Source organism: Rhincodon typus, chromosome 19, assembly GCF_021869965.1.
Source record: "Rhincodon typus isolate 14 chromosome 19, sRhiTyp1.1, whole genome shotgun sequence".
In the NCBI taxonomy this organism is placed as follows: domain Eukaryota; kingdom Metazoa; phylum Chordata; class Chondrichthyes; order Orectolobiformes; family Rhincodontidae; genus Rhincodon; species Rhincodon typus.
Genome location: NC_063350.1, coordinates 56,168,960 through 56,185,031, shown reverse-complemented (window position 1 = coordinate 56,185,031; position 16,072 = coordinate 56,168,960). Strand labels below are relative to the sequence as shown.

The 16,072-nt window shown below is 41.9% G+C and overlaps 2 protein-coding genes across 2 annotated transcripts in view; one reads left to right on the top strand and one right to left on the bottom strand.

Annotated features, from left to right (window-relative positions):
- The window catches only part of npepl1 (aminopeptidase like 1), a 28,442-nt gene that overhangs the window by 10,290 nt on the left and 2,080 nt on the right, over window positions 1-16,072 (top strand). Inside the window, exons 3-11 of the mRNA XM_020518729.2 lie at window positions 365-535; window positions 1,782-1,871; window positions 3,788-3,869; window positions 4,022-4,164; window positions 7,380-7,457; window positions 11,707-11,807; window positions 12,608-12,731; window positions 13,918-14,094; window positions 15,810-15,920. Coding sequence (XP_020374318.1) covers window positions 365-535; window positions 1,782-1,871; window positions 3,788-3,869; window positions 4,022-4,164; window positions 7,380-7,457; window positions 11,707-11,807; window positions 12,608-12,731; window positions 13,918-14,094; window positions 15,810-15,920 — 1,077 coding nt within the window. The remainder of the gene's footprint in view (window positions 1-364; window positions 536-1,781; window positions 1,872-3,787; window positions 3,870-4,021; window positions 4,165-7,379; window positions 7,458-11,706; window positions 11,808-12,607; window positions 12,732-13,917; window positions 14,095-15,809; window positions 15,921-16,072) is intronic.
- Window positions 450-16,072, bottom strand: part of LOC109918787 (piezo-type mechanosensitive ion channel component 1-like) — a 33,519-nt gene continuing 17,896 nt past the window's right edge. Inside the window, exons 6-7 of the mRNA XM_048608638.1 lie at window positions 2,936-3,067; window positions 450-552 (exon numbers count right to left, since the gene is read on the bottom strand). The gene's annotated coding sequence lies outside the window, so the exon portion shown is untranslated. The remainder of the gene's footprint in view (window positions 553-2,935; window positions 3,068-16,072) is intronic.

Below are 16,072 nucleotides of genomic sequence, written 5' to 3'. Positions count from 1 at the left end.
GAAGGCTGTCTGGTAGTCCTTTGATGCAAAGGCTGCAACTTCAATCCCTAAGGACAGGGGAAGGAAGGATTACATTGAAAGTTCTTTATCTCTGGGCCACTCAGCTGGAAACTTTTATCAATGGATTTATTCCCAGGATTTTCCCACAATCTACCCCGGAGAAAAGTAGGAAGACAGAGGACATTGGATAATGTTTATTCTGTAGCTTGAGATTGGAATAGCTGGAGCAGAATCTATTTGCTTGCACAAGATGGTTTTGAATTAAATGTAATGTGGAGAGAGAGTGGAACATTCAGGAAACAAGCAAGGTGGTAAATTGAAGTGACAAGACTCAGCGTTGACATGTTTTCCTGTTCTCTTTTAGATGGTATGCGCGCGCTCTGACGTTTTTGCTTCCGGTTGTGCGATTGCAAGGGCGTTTCCCCTCTTTTCCCGCCGATCCAGCGCCTCGAGACGCACAGACAAACGTGTGGTCACAGTGGAATTCCTACTGGTCGGACAGAACAATGGTCCAATTGAAGAAACAACGCTCGAGGTAATTGATCAGAAAATCTAGACAAAAACCAAAAGATGCTGTCAGTTCTGAAGAAGGGTCACTTGACCTGAATTTTAACTCTGAATTCCTCTCCACAGATGCTAGCTCCGGCTAAACTTGGTGCTGTGATTGTGAAGGTTTTCAGATGGTATTTACAATGTGCTGATGAATTACATAGAAATCAAAGCAACAGAATAATAGAAAAGGCAAAAATACTGCAGATGTTAGAAGTTTGAAATAAAAACAGAAAAGACTGTAAACATACAGCAGACCTGCAGCATCTGTGGTGAGGGAAGCAGAGAAACCAAAGCAATATGTTTAACCCGACTCGACTACACCACCATATCCCTTTATTCCCTTTGCATTCAGCCACCAAACCTTTTCTTAAATGATGATGAGTTAATTGCTTCAGCCACTAATGTTGTGTTGCCATGACTCAGTGATAGTATCTCCACTTGTATGAATTTCAACCCATACTTCAATTTACCATATGATCTAGAAGCTGCTGCTTATCATTCTGTGCTGTGAAATTTTATTGGCTTTGGTTTCCTTCTCACTTCAGTTTTAAGAAATACTGGAATAACAATTGACAGTGGCCTGGTTTCATTTGATGTTACCAGTGAATATGCCCCGTTTTTGTAAGGCTAGGAGTAAAGCAGAAGTGCCTCATGCTCCATTACTGTTTTTAGTGAATTAGCGTTTTCAATTAGCTAGAATTTACATCATTTGAAGCAGACCATTCAAGTAACTAGCTTGTTTTGGTATTTATCCTGACATGAGCAGTTGTTGTGATCCTGTGCACCTAGCAGTAATGGTTAAGACAAAACCTTAATATGTTTGTTGACTGTCCCCCAAGTGCAGCCATGATCAATGCATTACATATCGTGTTGGGGTAGAGATATGTTAAAACTCTACTATGCTCAAACAATTGTGGACATTTCCTGAGGCTGAGTGAATGAACAACCTTTTGTTCTCATCTCACCCAAGTCCCCAAGGACTGTAGGCATCTCTGTGTCCTTCAGAGAGATGTAATTCAGCTGTTTGTATCTGAAGTCTACCATTCTGCCAGTATGAGGAATGGTGCTCATGAATTTCCATGGCTGGTACAAGGACTGAACCTGCATGATTAGCATCACTGTATCACATTGTAAACTGAGCTCAACTCGTAAGTGATTAGTAAGTATGCAACACAGTACTTTGGGATTGTCAGGATTTCTGCTTCACTCATGTGCTGTCTTATTTGTAGTGTCTATCAAGTGCTGCTGATGGAATCCGTCTTGCAGCTCGCATTGTGGACACACCCTGCAATGAAATGAACACTGATATTTTTCTCGAGGTGAGTGACCATCATCTAATCCTGATGTACTGTCTCAGTTGGTTTTCTAAGTTGTGATTGGAAAAAGCACTGTCAGTCATTAAGACCCAGTGGCACTTAGGCAATAGGCTGTTAAAGGCTATGGAACCAAGACGGGTACTTGATAAGATACAGATCTAATTTAATAGTTTGGTGGCCTCTTTCTGCAATTAAAAGTCAGACAGCTGAAACTTGATGTAGAATCACTTTCAGTGTGAGTTTTGTAAACACAAATGTTTTACGTAGGGGGTTAATTCCATGCTGCTGCCAGTGGATGATGGAGATGAGGATTATTCAAGGATCATGAGTTTGGTTTATATAAAGTGTTTACCCTTTATTCATTGTTACTTGATATTCCAGCAGTGCATGGTGTAGTCTTTGCTTGATGTTTACAATTGTTGGAATTTTGTGGAAAGCCACTGCTGTGAATTTTCACCTGATGGCACAAGCTCAGCCCATGAATTTCAGTGGTAATGCCTGGGAGAATAGGATGGTGCTGTGGTAAGCACAGCTGGGACATTGTGCATGTGCAAGTAGGAATCTGGGTGATATAGAGTTTAGTCTTCCAGCTATACTCATCCATTGTATTCCAGTCTTGTGTCGCCATCAATCTGTTGACCATGCTTTGTGAGAGTCCCAGAGAGTTTGCTTTGGAAAGGTATTTGACAATGGACAATATCAGAACTCAAATCTGCTTTCACTCGACATCCATATGCACACACAATTCTTCACTTTTGAGAAAATGTCTCCTATCATGACCCACTTGGGAAAGCGCATTAATACTTGAGCCCCACTACTCCCAGGGTCATCGTAAAAAAGTTTAAAGATTTAATCAACTTATTCAAAATCCCCAATTTCCCTGTCTGATAGGCCCAAATTAACAGGAACACTGAGCAGGTGTCTCCTTAATAAGAACTACTATTTATTACAAGCAAAGCAATCCTAAACATAGGCAAACAAAATGTGATTTGTCAACTTATAACTCTGCTAATTTAAACTCTTACCCCTAACTAAAACCCTGCGTACACATACATACAAAGACAAACCTTGAAGTTATGGATGAAGTTAGACAAAAAATTAGGAGAATACAGTCCACAGGATTCAATGAGGTGTCCCTTTTGCTTCTTTCAAGTCCTTCTAGTCTCTGATCACATTGACAACGTCCTTTCAGTTCTTTGCTGAAGATACAAGCAATTGGCACACTGTTCAGTTTCTTAGAGGCAACAGCTTATAGCAAATGGTTCAAGAGAATAGCTAGCTATCTTTCAGTTCTTGGTTACTTCACTGCGAGTGAGTGAGAGAGCGATGCTGTATTTTTGCAGTCTTGTGACATACTGCCACTGTATTATTCACATGTAGGCAGTTCACCTGCACAACAGCCAATCAGACAGTTGTCGTCATGTTGATAATGTCTGACCTGCTTACTGGTCCTGATTGAAAGAACAATCAACAGTCTGTCTCAGTGTAAAACTTGCCTTGAACACACAGCAATGCTGCATTTGGGTCTCAAACATCCTCCCCCACCACTTCAAAAAAGCAACAGCGTTAACACAGCTCACAATTTGTTCCAATTACTTATTTTAAAATTACAATATCTCCTTCCGCAGTCGTGTTTTAAAACTGTTTCTTAGTTACATTTTGGTCCACAATCCAAAGCAAAAAAAACAAAAAGGTGTGTTCTTTCGTGATTAAAGATCAGGTCTAGGAGCTTTGGCTGGTTTTTTTTCTCTATTTAGTTCAGGATGCCAAGGCTGTAATATTGTCCCTGCTGATCAGCCAACCAGGGGTTGAATCATGATGTGCATGACTCGAAACCATGCTAGGTAATGCACTTATTACGTCAACAGCAGAGCCTGTTATTGAAACTTTACTCGCTCTAATGGATATTTTATTTGCAGGAAATAAAGATGGTTGGGAATGCACTAGGGATTGTTCCCACCATTATCCGGGGTGAGGAGCTGAAGGAACAAGGATTCGGAGGTAGTTTTCTATTCTCTTATCCCTGCCTTTGAGTTGTGAATAGCAATACCAGATGTATTTTTTCACAACATGCAGTAGATATTTGGCAGGAGCAGTATAGTCCTGAAGATGGGAATCAAGTTTAATATTCGCTTCTCTTTGATCATTTCTAGGTATATATGGTGTTGGGAAGGCAGCAGTATATCCGCCTGCACTTGCAGTTCTCAGTTACTTACCTGAAGGTGCTACACAGACCATCGCCTGGGTTGGCAAAGGCATTGTATATGATACAGGAGGCCTGAGCATTAAAGGAAAGGTAGGAATTTCAGTGTGGCAGGTTCTGGGAAACGTAGGCACAGAAACATTTACATTCCACTGAGGAAGCATTTTCTAGTTAGCATTTCTACCTAAGTAGACCTAAGAGTCATTGTAATCTTCTTTTTGCTATAAAAGATCTGAAGAGAATTGAGTTTGGGACATTTCTACTGGGCACCACCCTCTATACAGAGTTTCCCACTTCAGTATTATATGACACCCTTAGTCTGGGATGAATGAAGAAGCCAGTATTAGAACCAAAAAATACTTTATCAGTTTCTGAAAATTCAATTGCAATTATTTTCCAAGAATAAGTCTAAAGTAATTTATTTCAAATCTGGGGAGATGGGTTTTACGGGCATTTACCATCTTCCTTACCTCATGTTATCAGACTCTACATCCCAACCCTGATCTGTCAGCCCTTTAATTCCATCTCCACAGTGATGCCAAATTATAGCATCCCCTTCCGGTCCAGGCACTTGACCCTATTTCCAGTACTAGCTGTACATACCAGGACCATTTCCTGGATGTGAGTCTGAAGATGTCTCCTTCGTTCCTTTTTCCCTTTTCCCTTTCCCCTTTCTTTTCTCCTTTTCCCTTTTCCCTTTCCCCTTTCTTTTCTCCTTTTCCCTTTCCCCTTTCCTTTCTCCTTTCCTTTCCCCTTTCCTGCCTCTGACCTTGGAGACACCTGTGTGGGGAGCTTTGCAGGGGAACTCCTAAGTGGCTTTTTCTAAAGTGTAGACTTACTTTCTTTTGTAAATCTACAATAGTGAGTAGAGTGGGGATTTTTGATTATATGTTTTATTGAGATCTGTCTTTTGATTAAATTTTCTTAAAAAGAGTATAACATAAGTGCTAAGTTATCCTACAGCAGTGTTCTTAGAGCAGTTAAGACTTTGCTATTTTCTGGGTCTATAGTTTGTTAAAATACACAGATGGCCTTTAGTAGAGTGATGTGCTCTTCCTGTCGGATGTGGGCGATTAGGGAAAATTTCCATGTTACTGATGATGTCTGTAGGAAGTGTGTTTAGTTGCGAATCCTACTGGATTGCTTGGATCAGTTGGAGCGGCAGTTAGAGGCAATGAGGAATTTACAGATGCTGGGGGTGTAATGGATGGCGGTTTCAGGAAGCGAGAAAAACCACAGATACAGTCAGGTAGATGGGTTACCTCCAGGAAAAGTAGTAAGGGTAGGCAGGTATTGCAGCAGTCTCCTTTGGATATCCCCATCCCAAACAAGTATGCTGTTTGGGAAAATGTAGGGGGTGATGGACTCTCAGGGGAATGTAGCACTGACAAAACAGGGTGGAATCTTTTATCCAAAAATCTTGGGAGCAACTGTTCCTCAGATAAGAGATAATATCAGTTTGCAAATACACTTTAGAACATAGAGCAGTACGCATTGGAACATGCCTTTTGTCCCACCATGTCTGTGCTTAGATTGATGCCATTCTTAACTAATCCCATCTGTCTGCACATAGTCCATATTCCATTATTCCCTGTCTGTCTAAATGCCTCTTAAATGTTGCCAACTGCTTCTACCACATCACATGGCAGCGTGTTCCAGGCACCTAGCACTGTCTGTGTAAAAATATTTCTTTGCACATCTTTAAACCTTTCCTCTCTCACCTTTAAACTATGCCGCTTAGTATTTGACATTTCTGCCCTGGGAAACAGAGTTCGATTATTCACCCAATCTATGCCTCTCATAATTTTATATACTTCTTCATCTTTCAGTGTGGGGAAAAAGTAGCAACTTCAAGTTCAGGTTTTCCAGAGAGAGGGCAAATTTGAAAGGATGGGAGAAGAATTAATTACAACTTAGCTATCCAGTCAAGGTCAAATGAACATTGCAACAAATTGGAAAGTTACTCTGATGGTCCTAGACAAATAACCTACACCAGTACCACAGCTGATCACCATTTTGCGGAAGATGTCTCTCACTCAGTATCAACTAGCCAGCCTGAATTGCTGTGCTGGCAAATCACACCCAGGAACAGCAGATCTGGACCTGATCCAACGCTAACGGCTAGTTTAGCGAATCTCCATCAATCCATTTTTTCAGAAAGGATCTCCTGTTAAGAGGAGCACCATTAGCAGCCACTGCGTAGCAATAGCCTGATTAAGTTCACTTAATACTTGGTTAGTTTTCTTGTTATCTACGTTGGCTGTTGCTTTGTCCTTCTCTTTCATATTTATTTCTCGTCAATCAGCATGTAGAAAGGATTCTGAAGCTCACGTGTAGACTTTACATTTGAACCCTACCTCTTTTAAGTGCAAAATGCATGACAGTCCTTAGCACTGGTTTTGTATTGTAGTGATATTAAGCAAGTAAATTTTCCTTCAAATCATTTCCCAGCTGTATAATGCTTCCATTGTCTGTCTTTCCTATTATCATGCACTTTGTTACTACTGCAAAAGCAGATCAGTCAGGACTCTGTGCTGCACCCTAATGTTTGTACACCACAGGACTCCAATTAATGTCTGCTCCCCATTCATTATTCCCAAGAAAGAGTCTGTTGCCATGAGAATATTACTTAGTGCTTCAGCTAAGAGTTGATGACTTGCCCATTACAGTTAAGGAGAATCTTAAAGACAGCCTGTACCTTGCGTTTTGTAACTTGACCTCTGGTCTTCATATCGGGTGAAGCCGACTTTGTTGTCAAATCAGTGCAAAGTTCTTGCCTGATAAAGCACATAAAAAACTACTGGCTTGTTTTGTCATTATCTTACGTAGGATCTAAAATACTTGTTAAGCTCCTGCAGCCTTGCTTATGGCATTTTGAGATCAAATAATATGTGGGGTTAGCGGGAAGGGTTACTTGGACTGAGATGCACAGACTTAATTCAGCTGCTATTTTAAACTCATTTATTCTTTCCCTTTATATTTCTGTTGTAAATTCCAATAATGGAAAGTGTCATTGTAAGCTAGTCACCTGAAATTGCATGTTCAGGATCTGGGGTCATTGTGTCTAAATGTAATTAGGTCCATGATTCCTCCTGATCAGAATGTGCTGACCTGGACTGGTTGGGTCACTATTTCCCTGTTGCACTGTAGTTCTGGCTTTCTTCCAGTGATGAACAGCCGTATTAGGTAGGAAAAAGCTGTCATAGCATGTTGAGTTTACATAGGAAGCTCCTATTTTAAATGTCACCACGGGAGGAGGGGGCGGAATGCACAAATGTAAGATTTATGTTGTACATATTCTTTTGTAGACCACCATGCCAGGAATGAAGAGAGATTGTGGTGGAGCAGCCGCTATACTTGGGGCTTTTAAGGCTGCTGTGAAACAAGTGAGTGCTCCATAACTTAATATTTTTCCTGTATTTGTGTTGCGTAGGAAGAAATATTGATTCAGAAACTTATAATGTTCTGACAACTGTGCCTGTCGACATTCTCTTTGAGCTTTACAGGGCTCAGGTCTGCCATGCTGTGCTAATGTGAAGGAGTTGGTCTTTGTTCCACAGAAGGGACAACTGATCTTCTAGGCAGTATCCCTTATCACTGAACACAGTAGCTCAGTGGCCTGTATTCTGTAGCAGAGAACTAGTCTTCCATTTACTGTACACCTGCGTTATCAGCGCAAATCTATTTCATGTTATGCTGCTGCAGCCTGAAACCAGATTTGATCCTCACTCTGACACTGAAAGAAAGTGAAATTAAATTCTGGGCTGAGAGAGAAAGGGAGAACCTCAATGTGCTGCAGTCCAGTATTGATTTGGACCATTGCACCCAATTTAACTTAATACAAACTGTGATGGATATGAAAAGACCTCTGGTTAATTCTACAGCCATTCTACACAATACCTTATAGGCACTCCACCTAACGTGAAAATCATGTGATCTGTCGCCAGCAAACCTGATTAAAGAACGTCCAGGCAGAATTGGGGAAAGTATTGAGGAAGTTCCTCTCTGACCCCAGGGCAAAATCATTTTGGCAGATAATGACTTGGAAGTTTCAACAGTCAATTTGCACTTAAAATGATGAATCTGCTGTATTTTATTTTAGTGTTGTGTGCCAGTGGGAGAGCACTTGCTTTGGTTGTACTTTTATTGCAGTTCGCCGCTTATCTTGACTTGCTGATTCATGATTATAATAGTCCAAGAGATCATTCTGGCCTGGTTAATATTATACACACTACTTAACCTTTGTATGCTGTTTTAACTTCATTCTGTTCTAATCTCCTGTGGAGTAGAACTGAATTGAACAAGATTCCTACCCAACATCCCAAGTTGACATTGTTCAGTTCTCCGTGAATAACCTTGCAGGTGTTGCTGTATTTGTAGCAACTGGTTCATGGGAGATTTTGGCTCACTGTCACTGTCAGGATATGTTGATTAAATAAGAGAAAGTTCAATATTCTTTTCAGCAATTTGGGTCGTCTGCACAAACTGAACAAAACCTTCCTGTCTCACTGTTGACCCAATGAGACACCAATTCCAGAACTGTTGAGCAAAAGTGGCTGTAAAATACGTACCTGCCCAAGATGGGAGAGTGCAGTGCAGGTTCCAACAAGAATAGCACATTCTTACAAAATGCCTTTGTGATCCAGTGTACTGTTCAGTGAATTGCTGAGTTATACAGGAGGGCATCAATGTCATGTGTCATAAGCATCCTGTGCAGGAGAATAGCCAGTTTGTGGCTATAAAATCAGAGGGTAGGTAAGAATGAAGCTGTTCAGCCCACTTGAGATAGTCCATCCAGAATGCAGTATCCAGTTGCTTCCTAAATTATTCTAGGATTTTTTCTTCCATTTTGTCTTGTTGTCCATTCCATGTTGAAGAGTCAGTATGAATAGAAACTTCCTGGTGACAATCCTAACTTTTTCTTTACTGTTTTAAACTTGTGGTCCCAAGTTTCATTCTTTTCTAAATCAAACCTTGTGGCTCTTCTCTGCAGCTCCTGTTATGTGTCTCTTAAATGAGTCAATGACAAATCTAGTCACTGTACTTAGAGTTCAGTCAAAACGGGACACTTGTGGTGGACTTCTATTCTGCTGTTCTAATTGTTGACTGCATTGGTTGGACAGCTTGTCCATCAAGTCCACTGAGACTGTTAAGTCTTTGTGTCCTTGTCTATTTCTGTAGCACATGCATTGTATGTGAGCTGCTTGTTTTCTCTCTCTATGTCTCTATTTGTCTGTATGCATTTCATCTGCCATTGCAAAAGTCACTTAAATATTTTCTCCAACTCCTACCATATGACACCTACAAGTTCAGTATTATCCTCACTCTTAAATATTACAAATTTATTAAAGGAATTGTTTTCTATCCTCAATCTAATTTCTTATCCATGCTCAAACTTTACTCTGAATTTTCTGTAATTAATAGACTTTCATGTGGGCTCTGTCAGGTAACCTCTTGCTTTTTGAGGTAAATACTATCTGTTTCTGGAATCTTTTGCTTTTGGTTCTTTTTGGCCTGTTCAAGACTTCAGATTTCAAACAAATTGATATGAGTTACATATTGTGTCTATGTTTATTTAGTATCGGGAGGGCATGGTGCACACACCTTCGCTTGTATGTATTGCTGGAAGTAGTCAGAGTGGCCATCCTCTAATTTGAGCACAGGTACTACTATGGTAATTAACTCTTTGGTTACGGTCAACATTTGGAAAAGACATCGTACTGTTATGTTTTACATCTGTGTCAGTGTGTTTCTTTATGTCCCTCTTTGCTTCTGATTCCCCTTTTAACATATTTATGCACTTATCCCAGTGAACCTCATCTCCTTTCAGAATTTTCCTCTTCGTATTTCAGAATAACAGACCACATCTAACTCAGTCATTGTGTGGCTCTGTCTGCCCATGCATCATTGCTAATTGCTAGATGTTATCCAGGTGGCATATGAAGGCTAACTTGAAATGGGCACTCAGTAGCTCTTGTGGGTTCTCTAATGCTGTGGATCATGTTGGAACCACACAACAGGTATAATAGTTATGGCTGTTAAAACATTTGGTTGTTTTAAACTTTTTCCTTTTGAGGGATATAAATATCACTGGCAAAACCATTTGGTGCATTTCTAATTGCCCTTGTGCTGATGGGCTTGTTAGGGCCATTTCGAAGGGCAGTCAACAGTCAGGCACATTGCTGTGTGTCTGAAGTCACATGTAGAGCAGACCAGGTAAATATGACATATTTCCTTCTCTAAAGGACATTAGCGAGCCAGATATTTTTAAAACAACAATCAAAAGTTGTCAAGATAACAAGGTGTAGAGCTGGATGAACACAGCAGGCCGAGCAGGAAGGCTGACGCTTCGGGCCTAGACCCTTCTTCAGAAATTTCTGAAGAAGGGTCTAGGCCCGAAACGTCAGCCTTCCTGCTCCTCTGATGCTGCTTGGCCTGCTGTGTTCATCCAGCTCCACACCTTGTTATCTCAGATTCTCCAGCATCTGCAGTTCCTACTATCTCATCAAAAGTTGTCATTGTCTTAGTCTCGGTAAGCAAACTTACAATGCTAGATTAGTATTTGTTGACTTGAAGTTCTACCAGTTGCTGAATGGTATTTGAGCCCTTGTCTTCAAAGCCTGATCTTCAGCATAATTACTCCAGTGACATTACAACAGTGCCGTGCACCGTCCCCCCCAGTTACATCTAGTTGCCCGTTAAACTAACTTTTCCTTTTGTTGAATATGTTTCCCTTCTCCTTGTCAAGTGAACTGCCACGCTGGACAACCCACCAAAGTGAATTGCTTACGTTTCTCATTTCCCTAACCTGTATACCTGTAGCATCTCTCGTCCTGCCCACTCTTCTGGATGTTTTCTATTTTGAAATGTGCTCATTCCTATCCTTTAGGGTTGACGAGATTTATGACTGTTCAGTTACATCATGGATCCCTGTAGCACATTGGGCAGGATCTTTGGTTTTCGGATTGGGACCCGGTTGCTGGGATCAAATCCGTGGCCCAAACCCTAAGTGTGTACGAAGTAGCTGGCAGGATTTGAAGAGGAATGGTCAGTTAATACCCAGAGAGTGTTTGCTCCCCAACTCAAGGTTGTGGACAGGCTATAGATGCTGGAAGGCTAATGGGAGACATTCCCACACTGTAAAAGCAGCCTGTCAATGCAGGTAAATGAGGGACGACTGCTCTCAGCACATTCCAAATTCTTTAAAAAGCTGCTATTGTGGAGGGAAACTCCCCCTGAGTATCAGGCTGTGGGTGCAGCATCTTTTGACCTTGTAACCAGGGTTTTGTTTTAATTGTTCTGGGGCACTAGGGGTTGGTCTGTCTCTGGGAGGCCACTTCCTTTCAGAGGGCTCACAGCAGCATGGGAGAAGGGTCCCTTAATTGGTTTTTTGGCTACCGTAGCCTATTTCAGCCCTGATCTGTTTGAAAACGTGTCTGAGGCAGGACTGTGGCAGCAGTGCGATATCATGCTTACCTGAAAATTCAATGTGTTATTTTCAACACTTGCAGCATTCACCCCGTGTGATGGCATTGTGCTGTTCAGTAAAGAGTGTGTGCTGTACTGCCAGCCCAAGTGCAGAAACATATCTGCAACGTGTGCTACAGTCACATCTATATCCTGTTTGTGTTTCAGGGTTTTAAGGACAATCTGCATGCTGTGTTCTGCCTGGCTGAAAATGCTGTTGGACCCAAAGCAACTAGACCCGATGATATTCATCAGATGTACTCTGGAAAGTAAGGCTGCAGTGTATACTTAGAGCAGTGTGGATGAGTTCACTCCGGTATAAAAATGTTAACTCGGGTGATTGAGTCAAGATTTTTCTGGGTTTTTTCAATTCTCGATAAAGGCTGTTTCAAGTGTAATTTTTAGCGCTTCCCAAATTGCTGTGCCATACGATAAAACAATTTTTTTGCCATGAGGTGGTTTATATGTCAATGTAAAGAGCAATGAGAGGGATAGTATTAGTTTGTTATAATAGTATTAGTTTGTTATAATAGTATTAGTTTGTTATAATAGTATTAGTTTGTTATAATAGTATTAGTTTGTTACAATAGTATTAGTTGAGGGAAGAATGTTTGTTTATTGACAAGTTATTTGAGCTCCCTACTCTTCTGTGAATTTGACTGTTTCATATGTTGCTGGTGAATGTTGGGGTTAAATACATTTTGTACTTTCTTTTAAATTATGCTTAATTACTGACTGAGCAGTACTGCCATCACTAGGTTTGTTTTTTTTCATGAAGGACCAATTGTAAGGTATAGGAAGAAGTATTGAATAAATCTGTTTCACTTTATTGTGTTCTTGTATCATCTTATTTGCACTCCCTTAGCCACTCCTATTACTAGCAGCAGGTCTGCAATGACCTGTGTTTACTCTGGAAAATATACTGCATGGGCTGACAATGTCACAGTTTCACTGCATGTTGGTGACACAGTAGACCACTCCCCTGTCACCTGTACCATTTCTGATGCTATGTAATATGAAACCTTTTCCTACTTTGTGTTGCTAACTGACTTTGTTCTCTTGCGTTCAGGACTGTTGAGATTAACAACACTGATGCCGAGGGACGTTTGGTACTGGCAGATGGAGTAGCTTATGCATCCAAGGATCTGGGGGCAGACATCATCCTTGATATGGCAACACTTACTGGAGCACAGGTATAGTTAAGCTGGAGGGCTGCTATGGGGCAAAAGGAAGTGTAATGGGTGTGTGCAGGAGATCTATTTGTTTCATGACCTAGTTTCTCTGTCTTATTCCTTGTGGTTTCTAGCAATTAATTGACTAAGGACAGTGGACGTAAGTTGCAACGACTGAAAAAGCTGCTTGTTCCCTCTGTTAACTACCATCCCCAGCCCACCATCCTCAGAATTGGGGGCCCTTGCTAGCCCTTGGCCTCCACCACTTGTACAACTGCTTTATTGTGTTTCAGCAGTGGAATGTGTTGGTCTGTTTGAGAGTGGGTGCTATCAGTGTTGAATCTGGCGGGTTTGCCACCTTCCCTCCTTACCCCTCTTGTCAGCATTGAATTCCAGAGACCCTCGATACTCCTCTAGAATTGATTAGCACAGTGCAGATTTGGGATCCAACTGGGGACCTTCTGGTCTTTGTGATCCAGTAATGCTTGTCTTGTGTGTGGGAGCGACAAAAGCAAGCCCCGTTTGGCTTTCTTCTCTCCCTCATACTGACTGAGTCTGATATGACTGTATGTCTCCTCAAAATGCACATGGAGCTCTGTATGATCCAAAACTCTCTCACATCACGCATGCAGAATCTTGTGTGACCCAGTTCTGTTCTTCACATTCTGAGACCTGTATGACCCAATGACATCCATGTCTCCACAAGCACTTGTATAGCTGAGTATTATTCCAAAAAGTATATGTGATGTGGAATTGTTTCAATGCAGTGTTACACTATGTATTGTGTGTGCAAGTGATGAAAGATTTTAGAAAATAAATCCTTTAAAATCAAAGTCATATTATTTATTCCATGTTAAATTTAATTGAAGTTTATCGAAACAGCTCCCCCACCCAGTGAAATAGTGATATGCCCAGGAAGCAAGGCCTATATTAGATTAGATTGTTTTAGAATCAGGTTATTTGAGTTACAGGACAGTACACATGGCCGGTACAGTGAAACTGCGAATGGCTCATTAAAGCAGTTATAGTTCCTCTAATCACTCCAAACGTTACTTGGGTAATGAAGGTAAATTCTATTTGTCAGACCAAAACCAATCCAAGCTCATTTGGCAGCTTTGATGACTCTAGATAACGTTGGGCAGGTCGCAAGTTCTCGTGACAGTAGTGCAAGCTTCTGGTGTAATTGGATGTCCTTCTTTCTGTGCAGGGTATATGTACAGGAAAATACCATGCTGCTGTCCTGTGCAACACTGAAGAATGGGAGATGGCCTGTGTTAAGGCTGGACGGAGTAGTGGGGACCTTGCCCACCCTCTTGTCTACTGCCCTGAACTCCATTTCAGTGAGTTCACCTCTGCCGTGGCTGATATGAAAAACTCTGTTGCTGTAAGTGTATTCTGGTTTCCTGGGGAGCTTGTGGTCACTGCGTGGGAGGCAGTGAGATTATGTTTTTATTAGTCTTTACTTTCATAGAATCCCTACAGTGTGGAAACAGGCCCTTTGGCCCAACAAGTCCACACCGAACCTCGGAGCATCCCACCCAGACCAATCCCCCTATAACCCACCTAATCTACTCTTCCCTGAACACTATGGATAATTTAGCAAGGCCAATCCACCTAACCTGCACATCTTTGGACTGTGGAAGGAAACCGGAGCACCCGGAGGAAACCCATGCAGACACGGGGAGAATGTGCAAACTACACACAGACAGTTGCCCGAGGGTGGAATTCAACCTGGGTCCCTGGTGCTGTGAGGCAGCAGTGCAAACCACTGTGCCACCGTGCCGCCCCTTCTCATATCATCTATTGGAGGGAGGAGGGGCCAAGGGCATGGTTTAGTTTCACTTTGAGTCTCAGGATGTTCAAAAGCACTTTGCAGCCAACTAAGTTGTTTTGAAGTATAATCCTTGTTGTGATATAGGAAACACAAAAATCAATTTGAAATAGCCAGGAAGTAATGACCAGGAGATAACAAGGTGGAGAGCTGGATGAACACAGCAGGCCAAGCAGCATCAGAGGGGCAGGAAAGCTGACGTTTCGGGCCAAGACCCTTCTTCAGAAATTTCTTTTCTGAAGAAGAGTCTAGGCCCGAAACGTCAATCATCCTGCTCCTTGATGCTGCTTGGCCTGCTGTGTTCATCCAGCTCTACACCTTGTTATCTCAGATTCTCCAGCATCTGCAGTTCCTACTATCTCTGAAGTAATGACCAGGAAATTTGTTTTTTGGATGATGACTGGGGGCTAAATATTTGCCAGTACAATAAGGAAAGGAGATTGGACCTTGATTTAATGACTTACACCTCTGACAGTGTAACTGTCCCTTTCTGAACGGCTTGAGTGGTGGCCTGGATTATCATGCCAAGCCTCTGAAATGGGATGCAAACTAAAACCTTTGGACACTGCGGTGAGAATCGTACTACTGAGTCACAGCTGACAGTTTAGAGAAACTCTGGTGAGACATTTGTCCATGTGAAAAATACATAAACAGTGCTGCCAAAGCGGAACCAACACAAAGTGCTGACTAGTTACTGTTCCTGGTCTGCTGCAGGACAGAACCCATCAGTAGTGGGGCTGCTTGTCCACTCATCTGATTGAGTGCAGAATCTTGGCCTGGCCTGACAGCCGCACTGGCACTGCCCTGTCATTTACCAGCTGAGTTGTTCTCCGTAATGGAAAGCTGCATTACTTACGCCAAACTTAATTTGAGCTTCTACTTCTGAGTCTGCAGCAGTCACACCTTAGCGAGTGTTCCTATTAGTTAGGCATTAAGAGGGATAACTCTGTCCTTTACCTTTTCCCCTGTCTTCCCCTTCACTCAGTGCTGAGATCAAGACTGGTATGTGGATTTGTAGATGTTTGTCTAAACTGTGTCCCTTGGTCCCACTTCTGTCACTGCTTGGATAAGCCTGTTGCTAAGGAAAGGCAGCATCGATTTTTGTACGTGGTTGAATTTACATGGTATGCTTGCATTTGTACAATGTCAGTTACTGTAGCTGCTCTCTTAGTTAGAGGGACAGAAGTGCTGGCAGCAGCAGAAAAGAGAGAAGAGATAGACTTTGGTGCCTGGGTTTCCACTTCATTTTCTCTCTCTCTCCATTTCAGGATCGTGACAATGCTCAAAGTTCCTGTGCAGGTCTCTTCATCGGTGCTCACATTGGATTTGATTGGCCTGGCGTCTGGGTGCATGTAGACATTGCTTCCCCTGTACACACTGTGAGTACATGAGATTGGGGAACTTTCGATATAGGGGAAGGATTTCTGGGTACAGGAAGAGTTCATGCTAGAGTAGTTGCCAGCAGTATGTGTGTGGATTTTGTGATGGAGGAAGGGAAGAATTTGAGGCTTAGGTGACTAGCTGGAGGGAA